Genomic DNA, 27,899 nt, shown 5'->3' on the forward strand with positions numbered 1-27,899 from the left:
GGGGAGGGACAGAGAGAGGAGGAGACACAGAATCTGAAGCAGGTTCCAGGCTCTGAGCTGTCAGCACAGAGCCTGACATGGGGCTCAAACACACAAGTGGTGAGATTATGACCTGAGCTGAAGTCAGATGCTCAAACGACTGAGCCACCCAGGTTCCCTCAGGTAATCTCTTTTCTTAGACAACTAAATTTTACTCCTTACCAGATTCATAATTCTCAGATCAATGGGGCTTTCACCAGTTTCATCCACTTATTCTCATTCATCTATTTCTCACTGATAGAATATCTACTAAGTGCCAGATACTGAAAATACTAAATGAGTGAGATTTCATCCCTTCCCTCAAGATCCCATCTATTCAGAGCTGGGAGGAAAGAGAAAGGAAACAGACATGGAAGCTGTTATAATATAGATGCCCTCCAAGCTCATGCAAACTTGAACTTAGCCAAAGAATTCCACTGAGGCATTAAAAAAAATGTTAAGGATGAGAAAGTTTTGCTTTATGTAGGAAAAAAAACAAAATAAGTTTTATGAGTGGTAACTCTTCTGAGAGGAGAACATACTGCAAAGAGCAGATACCATAAGGGGAAGATATTTTTGCTTATGGAACTGGAAAGCTTCTCATTGCATTAGTTCACATTTAGTCAATGCCATTTGAGTTTGTTACCCTTTTATTGAATTCCATTCATAACTGAAACACAAATAGTCTGACAAAGTCTAGACATTTTTTCAAAGACATATAGGCAAAATATAGCCAATGTGATGAGAGTTTGTGCTTGGTTACAGGTGGTCAACACTTACATCTTTTGACAATTATTAAAATGTAAATGTCAATGGTGAGGCTGCTAATGCTGATACCAGAAGAGTGGGAAAGTATGCTAAAGGATTTTTGCAAAATTAAGAAAAATTTGAAATTAGCAAAACATTTCTGAACAGAATGGTTTGGCAACTTTCACAAGCTAAGCATTCTTCAAAATACATTTCTGGGGCTCTTAGATAAATATTTAGAGCCTCGTTGAATCTCTTGCTATTTCTTTAACACACTTTGCTGTATGACATCTTATACCTTTGCTGTTCTTTCTGATTGGCACAGCCTTCAGCCCCTTAGATGACTCAAATCTCATCTCTTCTGTGGAGCACCACAGCAGAATCGATAGAAATCTCTCAGGCTGAATTAATTCCTCCCCACTCATTTTGTGCCCACAGCATTTTGTGATTTGCCTTTCAAATTGCCCTTATTACATTATATTATCCTTGTTGGTAGATGTTTCTTGGTTTCCTAACAGACTGGGAGCTACTCATTAATTCCGCAGCCACAGGACCCAACAGTGTCTGATATACATTAAAGCTTCCATCTAGACAGGTTGAATGGCTGGATCCATTCTAATATTTTTCTCCATCTCTTCTGTGTCACTGTAATATCAAGTTTCTCCAGTTTTGGCTAACTTCATGATGGATGTTATTAAAAATTTTGAATCTGGGGTGCTTGGGTGGCTCAGTCAGTTAAGCATCTGCCTTTGGCTCAAGTCATGATCTAATGGTTTGCGGGGTCTCTGTGGGCTCTCTGCTGTCAGTGCAGAGCCCACTTCAGATCTTCTGTCTCCCTCTCTCTCTGCTCCTCCCCTGCTCACATGTGCTCTCATTCTCTCTCTCTCTCAATAAATAAATAAATATTTAAAAAATTTTTAAGTTCAGATCTCACAATTAAGATATAATGTTTTTTGTTTTGTTTTGTTTTGTTTGTTTTTTTACTTTGACACAAATTTATCTTGGAAAAAGCAAGGGATTGTAGTTTTAAAACCCATCCCTGTCATTGACAGATTATGTGGTTTGGGACAATCAATTTTCTTGCCTTGGACATTACTAAATTATCTCTATATTCCCCATCTTCTCTAATTCTATGAACCTATATCCTTTTCTGAATTCACACAAAATTAATCGTCTAGATCACACAATTGTGTATTTAATTAACAGTTTTTAACAGTTTTTATTGACCTTCACCTTGTTTCTTTGCTTTGCTTTTCCTTAAAAACACATAACCAAACTGAAGTTCTTTATCGTTTACTGTAATGTTGTTAGGGCCCTGCAAGTCAGATGTACGTTCAATTCTTGACTATGTCACTTACAAAACTAACTTTATATTATAGGTGAGTTTAACAAGGCCAAGCCTCAGTTTCTTCCTGTGTGAAATGAGAATAATAATACTAGTGCAGATTGTATAGTGATGCAAACGTCTTAACAACACATACATGTTCACTGATGAGTTAATCACTAGCTTCTATTTTCTCCCATTACGTATAATGTTTTATCTGTTTCTTGCTGATTGCCAGATATTGTAAAATCTAATGCCAATATAATGCCAAGTAAATACAGTGCCAAGCGCAATTGCAAATCTTGTCACAGACGCAAAGCTTCACGAAATCGATTAAAATAAAGTCACATAATTTCTAAACACACATGTAAAGCCATTGACAAATAAATTGAAGAAAAGAAACTAATAAAAATATAACAGACTAGGCTTCTTAAAGATACTGAATGGAATATGGGAATAAATAGGTAAGTCTCTCTAGTATTTATCACAAAAAGTGACCATATTCATGATCATGCTCTAAAAAGTTTTAAAAGGACATTTTTATTGCGATTCATTTTTTTTTAATGATCAAACTTAATTATTTAGTTTCTTTGCTTTTCTAAGAAGTAACTTATGGAGGCAATGAGCAAGAGGATGAAATTCAGCATGAGAACAGGGAATCTCACCCCTCAGGTGTCTTGGGGCAGACCAGGGACAGCAGCCAAGACCACATGGTCTCATTTCTGCCTCAGGTCAGCCCTGGTGGTGCTGCTTATCAGCGAAATGAGAAGCAAAGGAGAATAACGTAAAGACTGCTCATCCGACTGTATGTTTAACATCTAGTAATTTCTTTAAAATTTCAACCTGGGGCGACTGGGTGGCTCAGTCGGTTAAGCGTCCGACTTCAGCTCAGGTCACGATCTCGCGGTCCGTGAGTGCGAGCCCCGCATCGGGCTCTGGGCTGATGGCTCAGAGCCTGGAGCCTGCTTCCGACTCTGTGTCTCCCTCTCTCTCTGCCCCTCCCCCATTCATGCTCTGTCTCTCTCTGTCTCAAAAATAAATAAATGTTAAAAAAAAATTTAAAATTTCAACCTAAGCAACTCTATTCAAATATGAAAAATAAACTAATAATTTCAAAACTCCAGTAGCAGTTTAGTAAACATTAATTTCACTTGTTTCTATAACATTTTACAATAAAAAAGGTAATTTCATTACTTTTTTTGTTCTATTAGTAACTGTGAAAAAACAAAAACAGGTATTTCACTTTTACTCCTGAAAAAGCAAAAGTTGGCAACGTCCACTTAAACAGTCAGAGATAAGACACAGTCTCCCTGACTCCAGGACATAATGGTAAAGATGTCCTATGATGTCCCTTCTCTTTCCCCAGTAATACTAAAGTCTTTACACTGTAGTTCTAATTCTCATTACAATCTTTTCAAGGTAGATTTTGTTGACCCCAAATATAGGTAAGAAATCTGAGATTCAAAAAGATTAAATAAACTTACCCAAAGTCACTGGTAAACCTAGCTTCCTACCTCCACATCCTCACTATATTTCACCCCCTTTCTTTGCTGAAGTTCAGTGTTGAATGTATTTATTAACAATAGAAGAACTATAGAGCGTGCCCCTGGACTAGGGTATGGTGTCATGCCTCTTTGGGACTCAGTTTACCTGTCAAAAGGAGGGAGGGTAAGGGGGAGGAGGTGAATTTACCAGTGAAAATCCTGGACTTACCCAGAGTGGTAATTTTCCATGGTGGGGAAGATCAATCAGTGCCTCCTTGATCTCTCCAAATTCTGGCTGAGAGACAGTCCACCCATTTCGGGAGTCTGCATAATAATGGGATTCAGGGATACCTGAATAAAGAGATTCCCAGGCAGGTCAGACCTGTGGCAGTGGGGTTGCTTCTTGTTTTGTAAGCCATGTTTAAAACTAGTATGTAGTTAAACACTGAAACAACCAAGAAGCACATTGAAAAGTGAGTCTCGCACTCCCTGACTCCCCTCCTCATGAACAACCCTTGAATATCCTTCAGGAGACTGATCTTGCCCAAAGCTGTCTCCCAGAGTGTTCAACAGACCTTTAAATCTCAAGCCACACTGAGTTGGGTGCTTTAGATACATTGCTTATTTGTAGCTAGATGGGGCACCGTAGTAAACCACCCCTTTTTACAGATGAGGAAATCTAAGCCCAGAATGGGGGAAAAATAATAGAGAACTATACCCACAGAGAAGAGGCTTTAGAGAATAGTAGAATTTTAGAAAGTCTGTCAGGGAAAAAAAGTGATTATTTTAAATCTTTCGGTCTATTCAGTTGTAATTACTGGTACATTTGAGACATAAAATTTAAAAATGATACATTTATTTTACCTTTGTGCTCTTTTTCTATATACTTTCTAAAGGTGATACTAAAGAGCAATGAAATGACCAAAAACCATGTTGCACCAAAAAAAAAAAAAAAAAAGAAACCCAAAAAAGAATCTGTAATTCGTATAAATCTCTAGACTAAACAGATCAGGTCACTGCCTCCATCACCCCATTTAGCCAACTGAGATGTGAACTATAAAGAGATTCAATAAACTCCTAAGGTCACAGAATTTAAAGTCTGCTATGAAAATATGCCAGCTATTCTTGTACCATTCACTGTTTTTGATGGCTATCTTTAATCTATGCATATTATAGTACAAATATAAAATCTCATTTAATAAAGCAATAAAGAGAATACATCAGCTGAAACTATGGTCAGTAAACTGTAGATTGAATTTATGCGTTGCAAGTGACCATTTTCTTCTACTTACAGTACCTCAAGTCATGGATTATTTGGGAAGGGTTTTTCATATGGGTGATATAAATTACATAAATGAGACAAAGATGATGAACATATGCATTTTTAGGTTATATTAAAATTGCAGCAAAACAGATGCTTTCTATCAGCTGAAGTCTAAAAATAACCTATATGGAAATTTTGGAGTTAAATCTGCTGGCTTCATAAGGAGATTTTGACATCTTTTTTTTCCTTTTTAAAATAGAAAATTTAATGCTATCAACTATTAAGCAAGACAGAAGAAGAAAACATAGTTTTCTTTCACACCACATTCTTAGAGGTATTTTTATAACTTACTATAATTATTTTAGAATACAAAATTTTAAATGGACTCTATAACGTTTCAGATGAGTTTCAGGACCAAAAGTCTCTCATTAGAAGGTGATGCATTTGTTCGTTCAAATTGTAAAGCTGAAAGGCATCTTTCTTGGAAATGCTGAATTGCCGTCTAAACTAAATAATAATAACCGTAAGACAGGTTTTGTGTTCTCTCTTTTATTTCACACATTCGTATTAAGATTAGCAAAGGTAGAAAGCAAGTTATAAGTGCAGGCACCAATCTACAAGTGGCCTTGAAAAGGAAAGCTGTTCCCAGGGAAAAGAAACCATTAAGATTATTCAAAAGCAAATGAATTCTCAATGTATTTTCACATTTGACAATGAACATCTATTGTGTCAATCACTGTGTTGCCACAGAGACATGACAGACACAGCAAAAGAAAATGTCCCATATTACCCTTCAACCCCGCATGAATCTCAAAATCCACTAATTCCATCTCCTATCCATTTCAGTCCCCTTGTCCTTAGCTCCTCTCCTCACCTCACTAAAATTCTCTGGGGGAGCGCCTGGCTGGCTCAGTCAGTAGAGCATGCAACTCTTGATCTTGCGGTTGTGAGTTTGAGCCCTATGTTGGATGCAGAGATTACTTAAAAATAAAATCTTAAAATAAATAAATAAATAAATAAACAAATAAATAAATAAAATTCTCTGGTCAGTCATTATAATCATCTCCTTGCATATGTTCTTGAGGACTTCTTTTTCATAGCTGGTTCTGCTCCATACTTACCAGAACTAGACGGGTTGCAGGTTACACAGATGTAAACATTTGTCAAAAGTTATCAAGTTGTACATTTAAGAGTTATCCATTTTGTTGCATGAAATTTTACCTTTAAAAACTTTAAACAAATATTGAACTTCAGTTAGTAGGTTGGCTTTTTGCAATACTATGGGTTAGCAATATTAAAACTTGCTTAAACATATGAGTAAATATATTGCAAGTAATGGGACTAGTATTTTAGGGGGAAGCTATATATGTGGAAAGAAGAAACATTTGTATTGGATTGAAATAGAAAGTATTAATATAAACTCATGATTTTTAATATCTACCTACCTAGCTAAACACATTTAGAAGTGATTATAGATATAACCATATATGTGTATGTACATGTACATGTACTAGATATGTCCACTGAGATTATCTAAAAGTTATGACAGCATTAGCAATGAGCATACCTAATGCCTATGTCTTGATTTCTACTTATCATTTGCATTAAAAGGAACTAGACTTCTTAAAGAAAAAAAATGATTCCAGGTCTGTGTCAGAGGGAAAAATACAGCTATAAAGTATATTATTGGGAAAATTGATAACATTTGAATATAGGCTATGAATTTGATAACAGTGTTTATCAATATCAATTTTCCTGATTTTGTTAATTGTACTATAGTTATGTAAGAGAATGTCCTTGTTTTTAGAAAATATTCACTGAACTATTTAGTGGTAAGGGGTCACAAATGTCTCCAGTTTACTGTCAAATAGTTCAGAGAAAAATCATCTATCTATCTATCTATCTATCCATCATCTATCTTTCTATCACCTATTGAGAGAATGCAAATGATAAAAACAATTGGGAGAAAAAGTAAACAATTGGTTAATGTAAATAAAAATATTCCTTGTTCTCTTCACTTTGCCGTAAGTTTGAAATCATATCAAAACAAAAGTTTAAACAATATCTTCAATGGCTTCTTGTGTCAGTCAGTATAAGACTTAGTTTCAAAAATGGCCAAAAAGTGTCCACATTGTCATGTGTACCTTCATTGCTTCTCTGATGCCGTCTTTTCCATCATTTTCTCTTTCAATGCTTTATCCTCAGATGTCCTTGTAACATATCCATCTTACAAGATGTCCTTGTTACATCCCTCATGTCCTTTAAGTCTATGCAAAAATCTCACCTTCTCAATTGGACCTTCTTCTTTTCTGTTACATCCTGCCTTACCCCCAACCTTCACACTCTTGATCTTCTTCACCCTGTTTTACTTTTTCTCTTCCATGACACCTATTAACTTTCTAACAACCATATGACTTATATGTCTTATTTCTGTCCTTTTGCCATTCTCTAGAATGTGAGTCCCACAGACAAGAGTTTTGTCTGCTGCCTTTTCTGGTATATCCTAAGACCTGGGACAGTACAAGTCACTCGATAAATATTTGTTGAATGGAAGAATTATTACTATCACATTGTCAGATTACCTCTGGGAAACATTTACTCTTTTGAATATTGATATTTAAGGATATTTTTTCTTTATAGTTCTTAGCTCACTGTAGTTAGTGTCTATTAGGTATTAATATCTGTCATCATGTTAAAGCAGTATAGTTTCAGCTATTTCTGAAGCATATATCTAACTTAATTGGAATAATTTAAGGAGTTTAGAGAAAGTACTTAACAAGGAGGCAGTAAAATGCTCTGGCTCCTTCTTTTTATCATCTGTTCCTCAGCTTTGAAGGTTTGGAAATAAGAAACTGGCTCACACTAATCAAAACTCATGAGATATACTGGTGAGCATACCAGTTTAAAGAATTCTAGTGAGAAATAAAATTTCTACAGATATCAGATATTTGAATCTTCTACTCAACTTATTTTCCTTAAGAACTTGACCTGCAGTTCAACAGATAAGTACAAAGTTACTTTCGTGGAATCAGAAAAAAAGGAATGAATTAGATTATGCTAGCCCAGTGAATACATTTTTCTGTCTAAGGACGGATCATCTAGGAATATAGTATTGGAAAATCCACTCCTCTGTACAGGCCATTTTCTCACTTCATGATGTTGAAAAGGATAGTATTATAACTGTGTTTGGAACACTCCCCCTTTTGAAGTTTCATGTTGATAATCGGTTCACACATTTCTTCCTTTAGTCATTTTAGTACACACCTAAGCCACAGTCAAGCCCTATTGCTATTGGTTTCCAAAGGAAATCACATTGTTCTTTGAAGATGATACGCTGAATTCATTAGTTTAGCTTTTAGAGGTGGTATGAGGTGATTCCTCCACTGTAACTCATGTCTCTATTGTCTTCAATTAGATAACAAAGAAAATGTTTAATAAAAGCTGCCTAATACTTAATCAAATTAAAAAATTTCTGAACAAAGTTAGGCTTCATGAAGTTCTAAAATCTCACTAGGTCACTGGTTCTGGACCACAATACAGAAAAAGCACTTCTTCCTATTCCTTCCCCTAAGTGCAGGTAAAAGTCCTGGACATGATATATAAAACAAACATAAGAAGACTGTGAAGGTATAGAGAAGACTGACCAACTATGAACCTTGGAACCCAGGAAAGACCAAGATGGCCTTCCTTTTTGATTCCTATATCCTGGACTGGGTACTGGAGAAACCATACCTGGAAAAGCTGATGGGAACTGACGAAAAAGAGCCCTCATAAAATCTAGTTCTTCCTGGCAAAGGACAAAGAAAGGAACAGCTTAACAAGATGAAAAATTTTTAAATAATAACTGTCCTACTGCAGAAGTGCACCATGGAACAAAATGCAGCTCTAGCCCCATCACTGTCAGCAAAAGCTGAGTGGGGATCCTAGACTTCTACCCTTGCCGGGCTGTAATAGAGCCCTGCAGTGTGATGTCAGAGAAGCCAAGCGGGGAGATGGGAATCCCACCCTCATCCAGTGGTAGCAATCCTCTCCCAACAGTGTCAGTGGAAGTCAGCCAGGATCCTGGGCTTCTGTCCCCACCTGGCAGTAATAATGCACCCTCCCATCTCCGCAGAAGTGATACAAGAGGAAGCTAGTTGGGGAACTTTCACTACGAGCCAGCAGGGAAACAATTTCCTTCTTGCAGTGTCAGTAGAAAATATTAATACTTTTCTGACGTGGATCTCAATGTATGCAGAGGAAGTATTTAAGATAATTATATTACAAGTGAAAAGCAGTAAAGTAACTCAAAGGGAGGCAAAATTTCCACATTTGATTCTGAAAGTAGTAGACCTTTGTGGTGATGGAAGAATTCTGTATCTTGATTACAGTGCCGGCCACAGGAATCTATATACATGTGATAAAATGACATGGAACCATATACAACATTGTACCAATATAAATTTCCTGTTTTGACATCATACTATAGTTAATGCAAGATGTAACCATTGGGAGAAAGTAGATGAGGGTACCCAAGGACTTTTCATTATTGCAGCTTTTTGTAAATCTATAATTATTTCAAAATCAATAGTAAATAATAAAATTTTAAGAGGTCTTTATTAGGGCATATTTGGAAACTTCTCCTAACCATGCAAAAACATAAGAAGCATACGATAGAGAGTTGGTATAAAATTATTAGAGCAGATTTCCTCAGTAATTGGTTGGGGGGGGGGAGATTCATAGTTATTTATGACCTATTTGTTTCAGGGAATGCAATTTTGTTTTGATGTTGATATTATTATCAATTTCTGCTTTTTCTTTTTAAATTTGAGTATAGTTGACACAATATTACATTGGTTTCGGGTGTATGATTCGACAAGTTTTATACATTATGTTATGTTCACAACTGTAGCTACCTATCTGTCCCATGACACTGCTGTTACAAAGTCATTCAACTTCTTTTTATGTAGTCAATAATAACACTATATAAAAGCTCATGAGTCATCTTGCCTGGTCATTAATATAACTGACAAGTTTTTAGCATTTCCTAAAGAAAAGATGATTTGGGGCGCCTGGGTGGCTCAGTTGGTTAAGCATCCGACTTTGGCTCAGGTCATGATCTCACGGTTCGTGGGTTTGAGCCCCGCGTTGGGCTCTGTGCTGACAGCTCAGAGCCTGGAGCCCACTTCAGATTCTGTGTCTCCCTCTCTCTCTGCTCCTCCCCCACTCAGGTTCTGTTTCTCTGTCTCTCAAAACTAAATAAACATTTAAAAAATTAAAAAGAAAAGAAAAGAAAAGATGATTGATTATCTTCAGCTATCAGGGAATAGCAGCAGATACCTTGGAAGCCTGCGAGGATTTTTTGTTTTGTTTTGTTTTGCTTTTTTCCTCCTTCAAGAAAGTGAAAAAAAAAAAATAGAAAGGAGTCTCTGGATCTATTAGTGGCACAAGTAGATAGCAGCATCAAACTGTGATAGCCAAATACATCCGGACCTCATTGCCCATGTGTGTCTGATTTTTTTATCTACAGTGAAAATCCTTCCTGTCCTTCCAACCTATAGAAAACATTTTCTAAGTTTCTTCAAAGCCCAGATCACTTTTCTGGGAATTGATTCCATCATCCCCTTAACAGTCCCATTTGAACTATGTGATCTTCTCCACTGGTCACAATTGATTAGACTAGTAGAGGAAAGGAAATCCTATACTAATTTGGAATTGGGACACACAGACTCAAATTGAATAAACTTAAGGTCCAATGTTGCCAGTTTTCTATAGTCATTACTTCTTCTGAATCATGAAATATTCCAAACACAGGAAAAAGCCTACCCAATTTCTTCCTACTGTAAGTTAACAGATATTAATGTACTACCATATTTCTTTCAAATTTCTTTTTTACTAAAAAACTTATGAACATTTAGATATAGAATTAAAATTAAAAAGGCTAGTACAAGATGTACCAACCACCAAAATATAAAAATAACCAAATTTTTGTCACATTCATTTATTTTTTATTTATGTTTTAATTGTGGTAAAGACACATAACACAAAATTTACCATCTTAACCATTTTTAAGTGTGCAATTCAGTATTGTTAACTATATTCACATTGTTATGGAATGGATCTCTAGGACTTTTTCATCTTGCAAAACTGAAACTCTATGCCCTTTGAACTATTTCTCATTTCCTCGTCCCCCAGCCCCTGGCAACCACAATTCAACTTTCTGTTACTATGAATTTGACTACTATAGATACCACACAGAAGTGGAACTATTCACTAATTGTCTTTGTGACTGGTTTATTTCACTTAGCATAATGTTTTCAAGGTTCATCCTTGTTGTAGCATGTGACAAGATTTCGTTATTTTTTCACACTAAAAATATTACAGTGTATATATTTTCCACAACTTCTTTTTACATTCACCGATTGATAGACATTTGGGTTACTTCCACTTCTGGGCTATTGTGACTACTGCTTCAATGAACTTGGGTGTGCAAATATCTCTCTGAGGTTCTTTCAGTTCTTTTGGATATATATACAGAAGTGGGACCACTGGATCACATGGTAATTGTAGTTTTATGTTTTGAGGAATCTCTATACTGTTTCCCACAGTGGCTGCACCATTTTACATTCTCATTAACAGAATGCAAGGCTTCTATTATCTTCACATTCTCACCAACACTAGTTATTTTCTGGTTTTTTTTATAGTGGCCATCTTAATAGGTGTGAGGTGATCTTGCATTGGGATTTTAACTTTCATTTCTTTAATGATTTCTTTAGATGTGCATTTCTTCATATGCTTGTTGGCCATTTGTATATCTTTTTTGGAGAAATGTCCATTGAAGTTTTTTGCTCATGTTTAAATTGGGCTGCCTTTTGTTGCCATTGAGTTGTAGGGGTCCTTTATGTATTCTGGGTATAACTCCGTATATAATATTTGCAAATATTTTCTCTCATCTGAAGATTGTCTTTCACCCTGCTGACTATTTTCTTTGATGTGTAGAAGTTTTGAAATTTCATGTATTCTCATTTGTCTGTTTTTACTTCTGTACTTTTGGTGTCATACCAAAAAACCATTGCCAAATTTAATGTCATGAAACTTTCCCCCTATGTTTTCTTCTAAGGTCTTATGTCTCACATTCAGGCCTTTAATCCATTTTGAGTTAATTTTTGGTAAATGGTATAAGATAAGGATCCAACTTCATTCTTTTGAATGTGAATATCCAGTTCTCCCAACACCAATTGTTGAAGAGACTGTTCTTTTCTCCATTGCGTAGTCTTAACACTTTTGTTGAAGTCATTTGACCATATGCAAAAGGTTTTATTTCTGGGCTCTCTATTCTATGCCATTAATCTATATGTCTGTTTTTATGCCAGTACCACACTGTTTTAATTAATGTAGCTTTGTATAACTTAATGTATTTTTTTAAAAAACTGTTCACAATTTTCCTTCTTTATATATTTTACAGCAAATATCAGACCACATAATTTTAGCCCTATGTGATTCAATATAAATCTCTAAAAATTGTGGACATTTTCTTTTCAGAAAGTATCATCATTACTTAATAAGATTGGCAATGTTACTTTGTTATCATCCCATACCTAGTCCAAAATCAAATTAGGAATTGTCTGGAAAATGTGTCCATTGATTTATTTGAATCAGGATCCAAACAAGGTCCCCACTTTAATTTGATTACATCTTGTAAGTCTCTTTTGATTCAGAGAAGTCCTACCCTTCCTCCTTTTCCCCTCAGGCATTGATTTATCGAAACTGGATTAGTTGTCCTATAGAATGCCTTACATTCTGGATTGTTTACATCCTTGTTCTGTCACTTAACTTGTAAATGGAAGTTAACTGGTGGCTTAATTGTATGATCATTTAACTATACATTGAAATTCACTCAGAACTTTGATTTTTTTTTTTTTCATATCTATATGCAATTTTCTTAATTCACTTGCAAACTGGAGATTCTGGGGACTTTTCCTAGTTTCACTGGTTATTCTCAGATGCCTTCCCATGTTTCCACCCAGAATATGTAGGTCTTCTTCCCTTAGTAATGAATGTTTGTTGGCAAATTTTTTGAACCCTGAGTTGGAGTTCAACCAGTGGAGTACACCGGCTGTCCCCATTCATTTCTCACTATTCCTGCCACCCAGCTGTGTCCTTATTCTGCTACTGTAGGTAATTTATCACTTGTGTTCACAATCTGAAGTTTTTGGAAATATCTTGCCTTCTAGTTTATACAGATGTTGTCAATGGATTTCTCATTTGTTATCCTAATTCATTTGCTTATTTTTCAGGAGGAATTTTTTGGAGATTAAAAATCAACCTTGCTGCCAAGATCACATCACTGGAAGTTTCTCAACTTTCTTTTTGTTAAGGAAAGAAAATTATCACAGAAAAACCACACCTCCCAACCAATTCTTTTTCACTTTTTCCCCTATGCCCACCCCTAAAGGTAACCCCATCCAGAAGTTCCCATGCATGTTTTTTTTTCACTTTTACTACATGTATATGCATCCATTAAATTTGTATCCTACTGTTTTGTGAGTTTAGAATATTTACATATATGTTGTCATATTATATGTATGATTTGCTACTTGGTTTTCTTCACTCATAATTGTATTTCTTGAAATTTATCCATATTGAAACGTGAAGCTCTAGATCATTAATTTTAACTGCTGTAGAGTGTTCCATAGTTTGAAGAAAGCATAATTTGTCAGTTCTCTGACAAGAAAAATTATTCTATTTCACTATAATAAGTAGCAGTACGAAAGAAAGAAAGGAAGGAGAAAAGAAAAGAAAAGAAAGAAAAAAAACCAGTGAACATGTTAGTTTGTGCCTATCAGCATGAGTTTCTCTAAGATAAATATTTAGGAGTGGAAGTGTCGGGTCAAAGGGCATTTGCATCTTCTTATGTTCATATGTGTAAGAGTTTCCTCCATGTGTATCTATACTGAAATTGTGATGTTTTCACTTCTTATATCCTTGTAGGCGTGAAATGGTATCTCATTGTTAATTTATTTTACATTTTCCTGATTGAAATGTGAGGTTGAGAATCTTTCTTATTGATGATTTGGTTTTCTTCTGTGACTGGCCTGTTTATGAAATTTCTCCTGGTTTACATGTCAATTTCTTAATGATTTTCGAAGGTCTTAAAAATATCTTCTAGATAATAACCCTTTTTTGGCATGTATTAAGTACAATGGATTTTCTTAGTGTCTTCTGTAAATCTTCTCTGTCTCTCTCTTTCTCACCCTCTCTTGTTTTTTCAATTTCTATCTCTGCCTCTACCAGTGTCTCTATTCCAACAACTCTTTCTCTCTCTATAGCCCAGACTTTGTCCATGAAAACATCTTGGGAAACAGGCAGCATGCCAGTCTTTTCATTTTCCCAAATCTTTCTCAAACCCATGACCACCACTTACATTTCTTTCTGGAACGTCCTTTCTTTCTGAAGCATTGACACTCAATAACCAGATATTAAGAACAGAAGAATTCTACCTTTACGGACAACCTGTTTGTCAGTTGTAATCATGTTCTGTATATTAGTTTAAGTTCAACTGGTGTTTTTCCTTTTTATAGCATTTCTCTTATTACACTTTTCCTTATTCTGGATCTTTCCTATTCCCTATCTTTATCAGGATTTTGCAAGTCTGGTGAGTGCAATAAACAAAATGTTAATTGTGTGGTGGGTGAGGATATGGATAATAGGAAAAAGAAAAATAAATTCAAATTCCTTTATAAACATAAACCATGCATTGAATGAGAATTTGATGTTATGGCAAAATAAAAGTTGAGGTGATAATGTCAATTTATTTAAATGGGTAGATGTCAAAGTCAAAATGATTTGGAAAATAAAGAAAAGTTTCTAGAACATACCAGATTATATTATCACATTGTCTCCACACACACACAAAAATGGTGTTAATGCACAAATGCCTCTCGAAGATTATGTAAATTTGTGAGTCTGAAGTAATGCTATTTTGAATATTAACATCTTGTTAATATAACTTCTTAAAGTGAAATATATGGAGTAAAGGTTTTCTTTGCTTTGTTTTCCTTTTTTTATCTTTCTCTTTGGCTTTTCTTTAGCATAGACTAGAGAAATAAAGTCACCTGTAAATGCTTAGAGTTATTTATTTGGATTCCAATTTAAACTTTCCATTATTTTTATTTTTATTTTTAAACACGGGCATTTGTTTGGTTTCATGAGAAAGCCCTCAGTTTTGTTCTCTTCTTACCAAAGTTCTTAAAATGGAAGTATTATTTTAACATTTGACAATAATAGACCAAAGAGTGTGATAACATCCAAGTCCTAAGTAGGTATTTCATCACCTAGAATAATATTTTTAACGAGAAAATGCATTAGACAAAGAAGAGTAGGGATTCTAATTATAATAATTATAACTGGAAGAAATAGCTGACCTGGGATAACACATCTAGTCCAAGTTTGTATCCAATATAAATTTTTAAATCTAAAAAAAAAAATCTAAATAATATTTAGATTCTAAGTGATGAGTCAGATTTGGAGACAAAAATAGTAGCACGTAATGTTTAATCTGTTCAAAAATAGGAATGATTTCATTTAAAAAATGACAAACATTCTTCAGAGTTCCAGGCCTCCCAGTTATTTTAACATAACAATTTATCTTGGAGGAAGGCTCATAAACTCTGCACTGTTTAGTTTACTCCTGCACCTTGCAGGAGTTCACTTAGGAAATTGACTCTTAATTTGGTTCAAAAGGTCAGTGCCGTTAAATTAGGGTTTTGTGCAATGCAGAATACAAAAAGGTCAATAATATTATTTGAAAACATCATTATTACTTTGCACTCTATTTAAGCCTATATTACCCTCAAAAGAAATTAATTATCTTGGTGATTTTGTACCTCATTTGCCTCAAAGTTTTTTTTTGTTTGTTTGTTTTAATGATAAATGTAATATCTATATTAACTTCAGGTTGTACCTTGAACAGAATCTCACTCTGATTTACAGAATAATTGAAACCATTCTCAAAAATGTCCAATATAATAAAGGACAGGTAAGCTTCTTGTTTCATAACATTTTCCAAAAAGGCTTTTATTTCCAAGTAAATTTGATCTATTCTTATTTGCTATTAATTTAGCAGCCATGACCTGAATTTGATTTATTTATCTAGCTAGCTCATAAATCTTTGTATTAAGTCTTTGTATGTACTAGGCAATGATTTACCCATGACTCAAATTTTTAATTCTTCCTTCCATAAATTAAAAAAAAGTTAGAATTTCTGTTTTTATCCTCGAATATTCCTGGATAATAATTCCAGTAACTTATCTCTTACATAAGTCTGGATTAAAGAGATGATTGAAATTCATAACAAATGTCATTTTTGTCTCTCACATTATCCTACTACTTAGAACTATGAAATAAGGCAGTTTCATATTTGTAGTGCTTCACCCATATCCCATATCAATAATCCTGTGAAAACTCAATGGACTCTTAGTGAAAAAGAGTAGTTCCTGCTCCAAGGTCCCTGAATGAGAATAATCTGCAACCTTGTGGTAGATTCTAGGACATAGAGCAATGCCAAGAACAAATGCTAGTTCCCACCAAAGGTAGGAGACTGCAAACTGGGTTAGGCCCAGGTTCTGGAAAGGCCTGGCAGCTAGAAGATTTTGAGATGAAAATAAAGTGATCTCTGTTACTTTCCAGCCCATCCAAGACCAATCAATAGGTCAGCAAACAGAAAAGATATTGAAATAAATATTATGTATTTAGTTCCTCCAATATGCTAGTGTTAGCATAGATCCATATTGCCAGGTTAGTGCTTATCATCCATGTGAGCAAGAATGTAACCTCCCTGTGCTGCAGTTTTCTTATCTATAAAATAAAGACAACACATTTGCTAAAATAGTTCAGTACGTTTGTTCTTAGGATAGTGCCTAACACACACAAAAAAAAGCATTCTTTAAGTATTTGCTATTATTGCTGTATTATTGTTGTTGTGATTATTAATATAATGAGTGGCACACCGATATGACACGTTGTGACAGAAGCTTAGCAAAGATTCTGTTGACTTAACTTCTCTCATCATTTCGGACACCAAATCATGATCACAATTATGTGCAAGGTCCTAATAGCTCAGGTATATCTCTGGAACAACACCAGATGGATTTTATTTTTTTTCCCTGAAGAATGGATCCTCCAATTAAACCTAATCATGAAAGGGTGACTGGGTGACTCAGTCTGTTAAGAATCTGACTTCGGCTCAGGTCATGATCTCACAGCTTGTGAGTTGGAGCCCTGTGTCAGGCTCTGTTCTGACAGCTCAGAGCCTGGAGCCTGCTTCAGTGTCTGTCTGTCTGTCTCTCTCTCTCTCAAAAATAAATAAACATTAAAAAAATTTTTTTTAATTAAAAACAAACAAACCAACATAATCATGACTCATTAGGAGCCAGAGGTTTTTAAACAGTGCTTTTCAGATGGCCACCAGTTTCAGGGAAGGATTTGCTCTATGGTAGCCTGGAGGTCCCAATGCTTTCATCCCAAGATGATTTTTATCTTCCACCTGGAGGTGGGGTGGAATGACCTGTGACCACGTTAGCCCACTTTGAGGGCCTTGACTTAATGTGAAAATCTCAGGTTCTATTTCTGAGCTTTGCAACAGACTGGGGGCTGGGTCTCTGCATCTCAGCACATGGACTTCAGCTGCCAGGTAACCAGGTAACCCATCTGCTTACCACTCATGGTTCAGTATTTGAGTTTCAGCTCATTCTTCCTCTTCTCCTCTCTTTTTCTTCTCCTTTTTTTCCTCTTTCTTCCTTTCCCTTTGTCATTGGAGATTTTTCTCACTGTCATCTGAGGAATACATTTAAAGGGTACGTTTGCAATACTTCAGACGCAATCCAGTTGTACTGCAGTGGAGGGTCACTCAGTGTTTTTAGTCCATCATCCAGGAAAAAGTGGAAATCAAGATTCCATTTTTTTTGAAAGCCTAATCAGAGTTAGATTTGTGTTTCTTCTGTTGGCAACACTGTGCTAAAACTGACCACAAGGAGGCCTAGTTTTTTCCAGGTTATAGGCTTTTCTACTTTATTCCCACAGCAGCCCAAATTCATGGGAGGAAATTAAGTGTGTGTGCCCAGGATCCTATTTATACCATGTCCTCCAAAAAACTGGTTTTAATTTTCTTTCTTTCCCATCGGTATGCAAACCTTAACAATGCAGTCAGCAGATCTGGCTTTAATCTTGTTGCATTATATTTTACACAGCCATTGTACACATTTTATCTGAAGTAAGAGCATGACTCAGTAAGCATGTGTATGTGTGTGTGGTACACTGTAATCGTAAATTTTTTATTATTTTTCAATGTAATAAGAGAGAGGGTCAAGCACAGGTAATAAAAGAGCTTATCAGAAAACAGACAATTTATGTCCTCAGGGAAGGAAGGATTACAAATCTCAGACTTGGTCAGAAATGAAATTTTACAATGTAAACATTCACAATTTCATGCTAAGAACTGCATGTGGAGGTAAAATACATTATTATTACAGGTAGATTCCAATCTTTGGAATGGAGGGGGTCTGCAGGCAGAGGTTTCGTTATTGGATGTCCCAGCTGACTGCTCCAGAATACTCCAGCAGTTACACGCTGGAAAGAAGAAGCAGGTGTTATCAAATGACTGCTCAGGAATGTGACCTAAAGGGGACACTAATTAGAACACAGGCTGGTCACACAGCTCTCTTTGGTGGGTTGTTTTAAATGGTTGTCTGCATCTCTTGATGTCTGTGATCTCTACCTAGGTCATCTTCAACAGCTTCTCTTCCTGTAAACAGGGAAAGGAGTGCCGGGAAATAGGTGAGTGACAGAAAACAAGTGGGATTCATAGTCACTTCTGGCCCTATTAACCAGTATGACACTACTTGCTAGGTTGGAGTTGAGTTTTAGTAATCCTTAGATATTTGTGGCTGCTTTGTTCAGAAATTGAACCTCAAAGCAATGACTACTGGTGAGTTTGGATGGTGTAGCCAAAATAATTCAGGATTCAAAGGGATCAAATCTCAGCCCCATTACTTGATCACTTTGTAACCTTGATCTCATAACCTATCTATGTATTATTATTGCAATTTGTGAAATGGCGATTACAATAACTCCCTCTATAGATTAATGTGAAGATAAACTAAGAAAACATAAGGTACAAATACTAGGTGCTCAGTATTTTTTTGGTTCCTTTTTCATCATGCTGTAGGTTAATTGTATCCAACTCTTCCACTCACAAAAATTGGGTTGGGCATTAGAAGACATTTACATATTCACATTGGGGATCAATTCACTCCATCCACACTAACCATTCTCATTGTTGTTCAAACACAACAGACATTCTCCTGCCTTAAGGGGATTGATCTGGCTGTTCCTTCCCCATGAATATTTTCCCAGTTATGCACATAGCTGACTCTTTCACCTCCTTCAATTCTTTGATCAGATGTCTTCTTCTCATTGTGGTTTATCCCAACAGCCTCATTTAAAATTGCAAACTCTACATGCTTTCCTCCCTGCTCCCATACTGTTGTACTATTGATTCTCCTTACCACACTCTTTTCCTTTTAAAAATATAATTATCACCTTCTGGCACTCTATAATATTTACTTTTCATTATGTTTTTTGTTCATACCTTGCCTTCTCCCACTAGAATGTACACTCCATAAAGGCTAAAATCTTTATTTAACTAATGTATCCCAGGTACCTGTTTCCGGATATATAGTTAGGGGACAATAAATTTTTTTAATGAATGCACACAGGCATTTCAGACTAAATTAGAATATAGAATTACTCACTTCCATATCCCCAGAGCCTAGAGTATAGAAAGTGTGAAATGTGTAATGGAAAGGATGAAAATAATTGATAAACATAAAATCAACTTCTCAAGAGGGTGAGAAATTACATAAACTCAGGCAAAACCCATCATCATTATTCTCTTCTTTCTGAACTTGACAAGCAAACATACTGGTTTAGGATTTTTTTTCTATGTTTGACTAGTATAAGAAAGTCAGAAGGTCAAGAAAATGTGGAGAATATTAACAGTTGCCCAAGAACTTTGTGTAATCCTGATGACCATTTATATTCCTGCTGGGTTATTTAAATTTTGAATGCTGATATTTAAACTAACACTGGATTGGGGCACCTGGGTGGCTCAGATGGTTGAGCGTCCGACTTCAGCTCAGGTCCTGATGTCACAATTTGTAAGTTCGAGCCCCGCGTTGGGCTCTGTGCTGACAGCTCGGAGCCTGGAGCCTGCTTCGGATTCTGTGTCTTCTTCTCTCTCTGCCCCTCCCCCACTTGTGCTCTGTCTCTCTCTATCAAAAATAAATAAAATTTTTAAAAAATTTAAACTAACACTGAATTAATATTAATCATTTTTGAAATAAAAGAGCAGTATGATGAAATTCAGATGCACCTCATCAGTGGATAGACCTACATTGCTACCCATGTCATTTTGAGTTTGGCTCAGCAGGATATTGGCATCTGTTCTTTTGGAGTAATCTTATCTCCCTCAACCAAGTGAAGAGACACAACTGATTAAGTCTCTTCTGAGAATCTGTCCTTTGTTATTAGAATTTTTTGCTCTACATAGTGTCAAGAAGGCATTATCTAATACAATCTTAAGAAAATACAACACCACCTTCACACTCAAAAGATGACATCATGCTCAAAGAATTTCTATAGAGTCAAACCCAAAATGAAGAATAATTTATAGTTGAGTTATTTGGAGGAATGCAAACCTCCAAATAGATGCATGTTATAAATACAAGCAAAGAAAGTTTATAGAAATCATAGTAAATTTCTGTCAAGAAGGTTGGAATTATCACCTGACTTTTTTCTGTCTCTGTTTTTAGTAGTTAAAATGATAGTCTGTCCCTTGAGATCTCTCTCTAATGGATAGTTTAGAACATATTAACCTGATTTTACACAACTGCTGTGCTCAGTCAACTGTACTCACAGTGTCATACATGCCTGAACAAGCAGGCATCGTGCAAAGGCTTTATGTGATGCTAGCATCTAGTTTTGCCTCATACCTATGCATTTATAAATTAACTGTGCCTTTGTCTTGTCTCCGGATATTGACACAGTTACGGATTGGACAGGCTTCAATGAAGAAAGATGCCCTAGAGAAGCATGGAAACCATTTATATTCTACTTCATGACTAACACAGTCATTCACTTATTTTTGAACACACAGGTTAAAGGAAATATGCAATAACTCTCTGAGACAATGTGAGGACAGAGAATTAAATCAAGCCTTTATGCCATCAAAAATATGTTTTAATGTGTGCAGCAGGCTCAAGTGCTCAAAACTCAAATGTCTCACTTTAAAGTTAGAACTCCCAGGTGGCAAATAAAACCACCAACATATTCATGATTCATTCTTACCTCTTTACATAAGCCTGCAACTGGGAACACAAATAAGGAATATGAAAGCTGACCCAGAATCTATCATTCAATATTATTCTGCTGAAAATGTTACATAAAAGCAGCCAGAAGTCAAGTAGGAAAAATCAAAATACAAGACCATAAGCCCAATTGTTATATTGTTAAAGCATGGATAAATAAAGATGGGTGGTCCTACGTACATGTTCTATATCAATCAGAAGAGATGAAAACCAATCTGCTCCTAAGACTCTGATGGCATAAGTATCACAGAATGAGGAATGTATTAAGTGGTTAGTGCTAAAGTAACTTTTGAGGACCAGTTGATGTAGAGAATATACCAGAAAAACAGAAGATACCATCTTTGCCTTTCAGTTATATTTCTCTTATTAAGTTCATCTAAAGATTTGGGCATCAGGTGGCATGATACCCAATAATTGAACTGGCCAGGTGTTTCACTTGGTATCCAGAATTTATAGATTAATATTTATTCTAGTTTGTCATTCCCTTTGTTTGGTAGTATATTAATTATTATGCCCTTTTTACTTCAATTGGAAAATTATTGTTTCCAGGCTTCTCTGCCTAGTCACTGGTCATTTGTTTATACAGGCTATAAAGTGGAGTCCCCAGGGTCTGTTCCTGTTTTAGCTACCCTAATTTCCACCCTGCAATTAACCAAAGGGAAGTGAATATACAACGCCGAAAAGGGAGCCAACCAAGGGGCCACCATTAGGTGATTTTAGACAGTGAACATTGGCACAGCTATTAAATTCAATCAACAGGATAAGCACTAAAAAATATGGATCCAGATCACTGGTCAACTATTCAGATGCATGCTCTGGTTCCACAGTGAAAATCCAGAAGCTGTAAGGCCACAGTAGAAATTGCTGCATCCAGTTTAGTCAACAACTCACAGTTATAATTAGGAGTCATCTAATACTCAACTCTTGCCCAAGGTCATAGAGGTCATTAATGACTGACCCAGAGCAAGAACCAAGAATTCCTTACTTAAGTACTGGGCTCTCTCCAACCAATCTTTAACCATGAGGATAATGTAGCTCTAAAATAGATTTGTACATATTTTTATGAGTTCTATGGCATATTTTAATAACCCCACATAATTTCAGATGAATCCCGGTTGAAGTTTCAAGGCTTTTAGTTCACTTTGAAATGACAAGTTATTTACAAATCTTAAATGTACTGAGCTATGTACTAACTTTCTTTTGTTTGTTTACTTGAGCAAAGGGAGGACAAGTAACCCCAGACCTCAAGCCATTCATGCTGAGGAACTGGACCATATAAATCAAGAACTCAGGAAATAGCAAATACAACTTTAGTCAGTAGTAAATTTATATGCTGGAGTGGCTGAACACTTTAAAAGTAACGTAAGGCAAGAGAGAGAACAAGGAAGAAGCAAAGTTGAGAAGATAAATTTTTCTTTAAAAACTCCTCTAAATTACCCCTTTTTCAATAGCAGTCTAGCCCAATTTAGATAAGCCAGGATGACTAATTTATTCTTTCAAAACACTGCTTATGTATCAGGATGTTATTTTCTACAATCAAAAAAGTAGTTTGTAGCACATCAGAGCGCTAAGGAAATTAGTGGATGAACAATCCCTTTCAGGGTGCTGCTCACTTAATTTGTTATGGGATCGAACCATCTGATACAAGACAAAACTGATCTGACCATTCACCTTATACTCAAACTAGAAGTAAAATAAAACTAACTGCCTCTTTATTGTTGTCACTTTTCAGGCTTTATGTCACAAAATGTTAGATCTTAAAGTCCCTACCTGACTGCCTGGAGTACTGACTTCCTGCCAGTTGCATTATGTTATCAAATGAGTAAAAACAAACTTTAATTATATTAAGTCATTGGAATCTGGAGCAACTTGTTATACTAGTGTTATGCTAGTGTTATTTACCCTGACCTGTTACATAAGTAATTTTTCACATAAGTGAGTTTTTTCATGTAGTACACATTATATATAATTTTTCTTCAATACTTGATTCTCCCCTGCCTTCTGTACACCTAGAAGATGTGATTATTGGCCCTTAAAGTTGAATTAAACACTGTGATGGATTCTGACCAATAAATTGTGAGTATAAATTGTACGTAACTGAGATTGTGGAAATCTCATGTTTAATTGCCCAAGCTCTCTTTTACCATGCTGAGTGATCGAGAGGGCTTGTGTTCTAGGTGGTGCAACCACCACATGGTAGAGTCCTCATTGACCTGGCTTCCTCAGTGACTGGGGAGTTGAGTCTCAAGTCAATCAGCAATGCATATATAATGTGAGCAGGAAATAAGTTGCAACTTTGAAGTTGTTTGTTAGCCCAACACAACTTAACCTATTTTGATTAATATGTGACATACAGGCTAGAATATGTATATTATAGGATGTATATGTATATATATGCATATATGTATTTAGCCATGTATGTACATATACATATATGTATAAATTTATGTACATCTATTCATATATGTACCTACATATGTATTAACATATAATATATATACACACATAAACACATGTAAGAGGTGTATTAGGCAGAATATGTCTATATGTACACATACACGCATATATACACATATGATTAGTAAATTGTTGCATGAGGAATTTTGATGATTTAACAGTGCTTTATTTTATAGAAAGTGTTTTTAAATTACATCTTTAAAAATGATTTTTAATCAATGTAGATTATTTTTTATAACACCATGACAAAAAGCAAGCCATACACCAAATGATCTGTGCTACAAGTTCTGCAAGGAGCTAATCACAACGTTTGTCCTCTCTGCATTTTAAACAGTATGAAAAATAAACATAGGAAATAGATGGAATTGTGGATCTCAGAATATTAGCTTTTTCACCCTAAAAAAAGATCCAAATGGATTTTCCTACCCTGTCCCATGTAATGTGAACTGACTCATCCATCTACTTGCAGGGAAGCAGCTAGAGGAGTGTGGTTAATATCTTTGGAATTAAAAAGAACTAGGTTTAAATACCAGACATGCCACTTTCTACCCAGCTTCTCTTAAGCAATATATTTTATCTAAGTCTCAGTTTGCTTATCTGTAAAACTGTAATAATACAGCCTACTTACAAGGTGGTTGTGAGATTTAAATGACACATCATACATAACACAGTTCCTGGGATGCAGCAGGGCACCTCTACCTATCATGCAGAGGCTAAAGGCTCTGGTTCCTAAGAGTTCAATGTATGGAACAATTAGCAAACAGGAGAGTGGGTACCACTTGAAGACATGCTGGAGAGGGAAAAAAGACTACTGCTTTGGTCAACAATGATGTTCTCCTCAATCTTATCCTTTAGAGAAAAAAATAAAGGGGCAATAGGGAAGAGAGAGTCATGGTGATCTTCCAGTATTGTTTCCTCCTGGAAGGACACTCCTTTTGTCTCTGGACTTAGAGGAGTTGATTAATAAACTTTCCCTTCCACCTACAACTACCTTTTCTGAGTCTTTTGCATCGTTGCCATCATTACTACTCAACATTAAAAACTGTCTCCTCTTACTAAGAAGACATGATGATTAAGTACAATGTTATATACTGAATTGGATCCTGGAAAAGAAAAAGGAAATTAGTGGGAAAACTGGTAAAACCTGAACAAAGTCTGGAATTTAGCTGATAGTAATGTACCAATGTTCATTTCTTAGTCTTGATAAATGTACATGGTTATATAAAATGTTAATGTTAGGGGAAGATGGGCTATATATCAGATATACAAAACTCTCTGTACTACCCTTGAAACCTTTTTGTAAATCTAAAATCATTTCAAAATAAAAAACTTAAAGAAAAAAATCTGTCTTTTTCTATAAGCTTGGGGCCACAATCATTAAGAATCTAGTTCTATGAGTAAATTCATGGCAAAGCCTCCTTAAAAGAAATATGGATTAAATAGGGTGAGTCTGAGGGGTAGTTTGGGGTTCCTTTTAATATTCTGACTTAAGCATAACATTCTGTAACACTTACAACACTCTGTAGCAAAGCTGAGGCAAGATTGGCATATTTGGTATATCTGCACTAAATGCTAGTGAATAACAAGAGAGACATAAACACTTTAAAAACACACTACAATACGTAGCTGAATTCTCATAATTTTGTGAATCCTAAAAGGTATTCTTTTATTTTGCTTTCAACTTCCTTCTACCTGGGGAAATTCCAAGAATGATACCTACCCTTCTCAAATTCTAGATCAAGATGGGGAATGTTAGGGGCATCTGGGTGGCTCAGTTGGTTAAACATCTGACTTTGGCTGAGGTCATGATCTTGCAGTTCGTGAGTTTGAGCCCTGCATCAGGCTCTGTGCTGACAGCTCAGACCTTGGATCCTGCTTTGGATTCTGTGTCTCCCTCTCTCTCTTTTCCTCCTCGACTTGCACTCTGTCTCACTGTCTCTCTCTCTCTCAAAAATAAATAAAGAATAAAAAAGAATTTTTAAAAAAATAAAGGGGAATGTTAAATGTTCATCCTCACAGTTCCTAGAGGGGTTCCATAGACATCCTTGCTGAATGCAACATTCACATGTCTACATTACAAATAACCTCAATGTTCATGGGATAATGGTAGGAGGCCATTTAATTTCAACAAACAAACAAACAAACAACCTCCTGTGAGTCAACACAGTAGAAAAGAAATGGTTAATATCTTTGGAACTAAAAAGAACTAGGTTTAAATACCAGACATGCCGCTTTCTACCCAGCTTCTCTTAAGCAATATATTTTATCTAAGTCTCAGTTTGCTTATCTGTAAAACTGTAATAATACAGCCTACTTACAAGGTGGTTGTGAGATTTAAATGACACATCATACATGACACAGTTCCTGGGATGCAGCAGGGCACCTCTACATATCAGTTCCACGTTCTGTGAAGAAATCAAGGTTTGATAAAAAATAGAATAGCTTGAAACTATGACTGTCAAGATGGAGACAGAAACAAGTGTCACTCGAGAAGAAAAGGCATACACCTGGCCCTTGTTGGAAGGCATATCTTTTTCATAATTGTACACAGTATGGATTGTGGTCACAACTATAGTTCCAGCTTGCCTTTCAATCAGCATATTTCCACCCTCATGTCATTGTTCATGGCATCATGGAAAGATTTACAAGATACACTATACTAGCAGTGTCAAGATCACTGGAAAACACAACTCAGCTGATTATAAATGATAACTTTTTTTCTGTTAATTGCATAGTCACAGACAATTCAGCCAAAATGTGTTTGCTGGTCATTGCTTTAATCTTTCAATACCCCCATTTGGGAGAGAACAAATTTAAAAGTAAGATGATACAAAATGATGGTCATCCTCCTGGTTGAATTGGAAGGCTTCGCCCAAATCAGTGCACATTGGTGCCTTTGAGCTCAAATTCCAAGTAATTGGTAAATGTACACCTGACAACTCAGTGACCAGTAACAATTCTAGGAGCATTGATCTTAGTGGTGAAAACTTGTAATACATATAAGAGCTCTTAGAATAGATTTCAAGGCCTTATAAAACCAACTAATGATATAATGATATTTTATTCTATTTAATTACCAGTCATAATGCAATGTAATTAAATCCAATGGTATGAGGATAACAGTACCAAGATACAATTAAGTTAATCACAACACATGTAAGATCTATTTATGTACCATATAAATCTTCAGACAAGAAGGATCTAAATCTACCTTAATGAAAATAAGCATTTTTCTTGCATTTGCACATGATAAAAAGATACCAGTTTCCAAATTCTAAACAGTATAGGATAAACAGGCAATAACAGTGTTTTGAAAAACTAGATACTAACATTAACTGATCTTTAAAGAATTGGATTTAAGAGCATAAGAATTATTTCTTCTAGTTCAGATGCTTAGAGACCCCAGGTAAGAAAAAAATTAAGAATATTGAAGATGAGTATAAAGAGGTTAAATCACTATGTGGCACACCTGAAACATAGGTGTTTTGTGTCCACTGGACTCATATAGCCCTCAATGTGATGGTATTAGAAAATGGGGCCTTTGGGAGGTAATTAAGTTTAGATGAGGTCATGGAACCTTCATTATGGGATCAGTGTCCCTAAAGAAAAAGACATCCCAGAGCTTTCTTCCTTTTCCTCTCTCCACCAAATGTCTGTACAGCAGGAAGGTAGCCATTTACAGGCCAGGAAGAAGGCCCTTACCAGAATCTGACCATGCTAGCACCTTGACCATAGACTTCCCAGCCTCCAGAAGTGTTATAGATAAGTGTCTTTTGTGTAATCCATCTAGTATATGGTATTTTGCTAAAATACTCCAAATTAAGACACTGTCATTTTGAATATTCTTCCCTATTTTTCCATATATTTAACAGTAATAAGTTTTTGGAAACTTTCTTCTTGTGCTCTTTGCCCATTCTACTGTAGTGTTTTTCTTATTGCGCTGGAGGTGATTTTTTTAAGTATATGTAAACTGTGCCATATTTTTTTTTGCTAAAATTTCCCCAGTTAAACATATACTTTTAAATATGATCATTTTTGCACACACAGATTTTTTTTATCAAGTCCAGTGTACCAATATATACCAGTATATTTTTCATCATCTTAGAGTTAAAATTAATTCATATTTTCTGATTTTTAAATTATTTCATTTTTATATCAAATTTTTCATTCATCAGGCATTAATTTTGACATATGCTATAACA

The 27,899-nt window shown here is 35.5% G+C and overlaps 1 protein-coding gene and 1 long non-coding RNA gene across 6 annotated transcripts in view; one reads left to right on the forward strand and one right to left on the reverse strand.

Moving 5' to 3' along the window:
• PTGER3 (prostaglandin E receptor 3) overlaps positions 1–13,371 on the forward strand; it is a 179,114-nt gene extending 165,743 nt beyond the window's left edge. Inside the window, exon 4 of one of the 4 annotated variants that reach the window (XM_019448890.2) lies at positions 13,114–13,371. In XM_019448890.2, coding sequence (XP_019304435.2) covers positions 13,114–13,363 — 250 coding nt within the window. In that variant the 3' untranslated portion in view covers positions 13,364–13,371. Of the gene's footprint in view, positions 1–8,409; positions 10,074–13,113 lie in introns of those variants that run through there. The other 3 variants (XM_019448894.2, XM_019448891.2, XM_053894011.1) reach the window with 3 other exon arrangements.
• Positions 1–27,899, reverse strand: part of LOC109266689 (uncharacterized) — a 120,381-nt gene that overhangs the window by 13,025 nt on the left and 79,457 nt on the right. For both annotated transcript variants that reach the window (XR_008419159.1, XR_008419160.1), the window contains exons 5-6: positions 17,533–17,650; positions 3,803–3,924 (exon numbers count right to left, since the gene is read on the reverse strand). This is a non-coding gene — a long non-coding RNA (uncharacterized LOC109266689). The remainder of the gene's footprint in view (positions 1–3,802; positions 3,925–17,532; positions 17,651–27,899) is intronic.

This window comes from Panthera pardus, unplaced genomic scaffold, assembly GCF_024362965.1.
Source record: "Panthera pardus isolate Hobbes unplaced genomic scaffold, ASM2436296v1 HiC_scaffold_11, whole genome shotgun sequence".
In the NCBI taxonomy this organism is placed as follows: domain Eukaryota; kingdom Metazoa; phylum Chordata; class Mammalia; order Carnivora; family Felidae; genus Panthera; species Panthera pardus.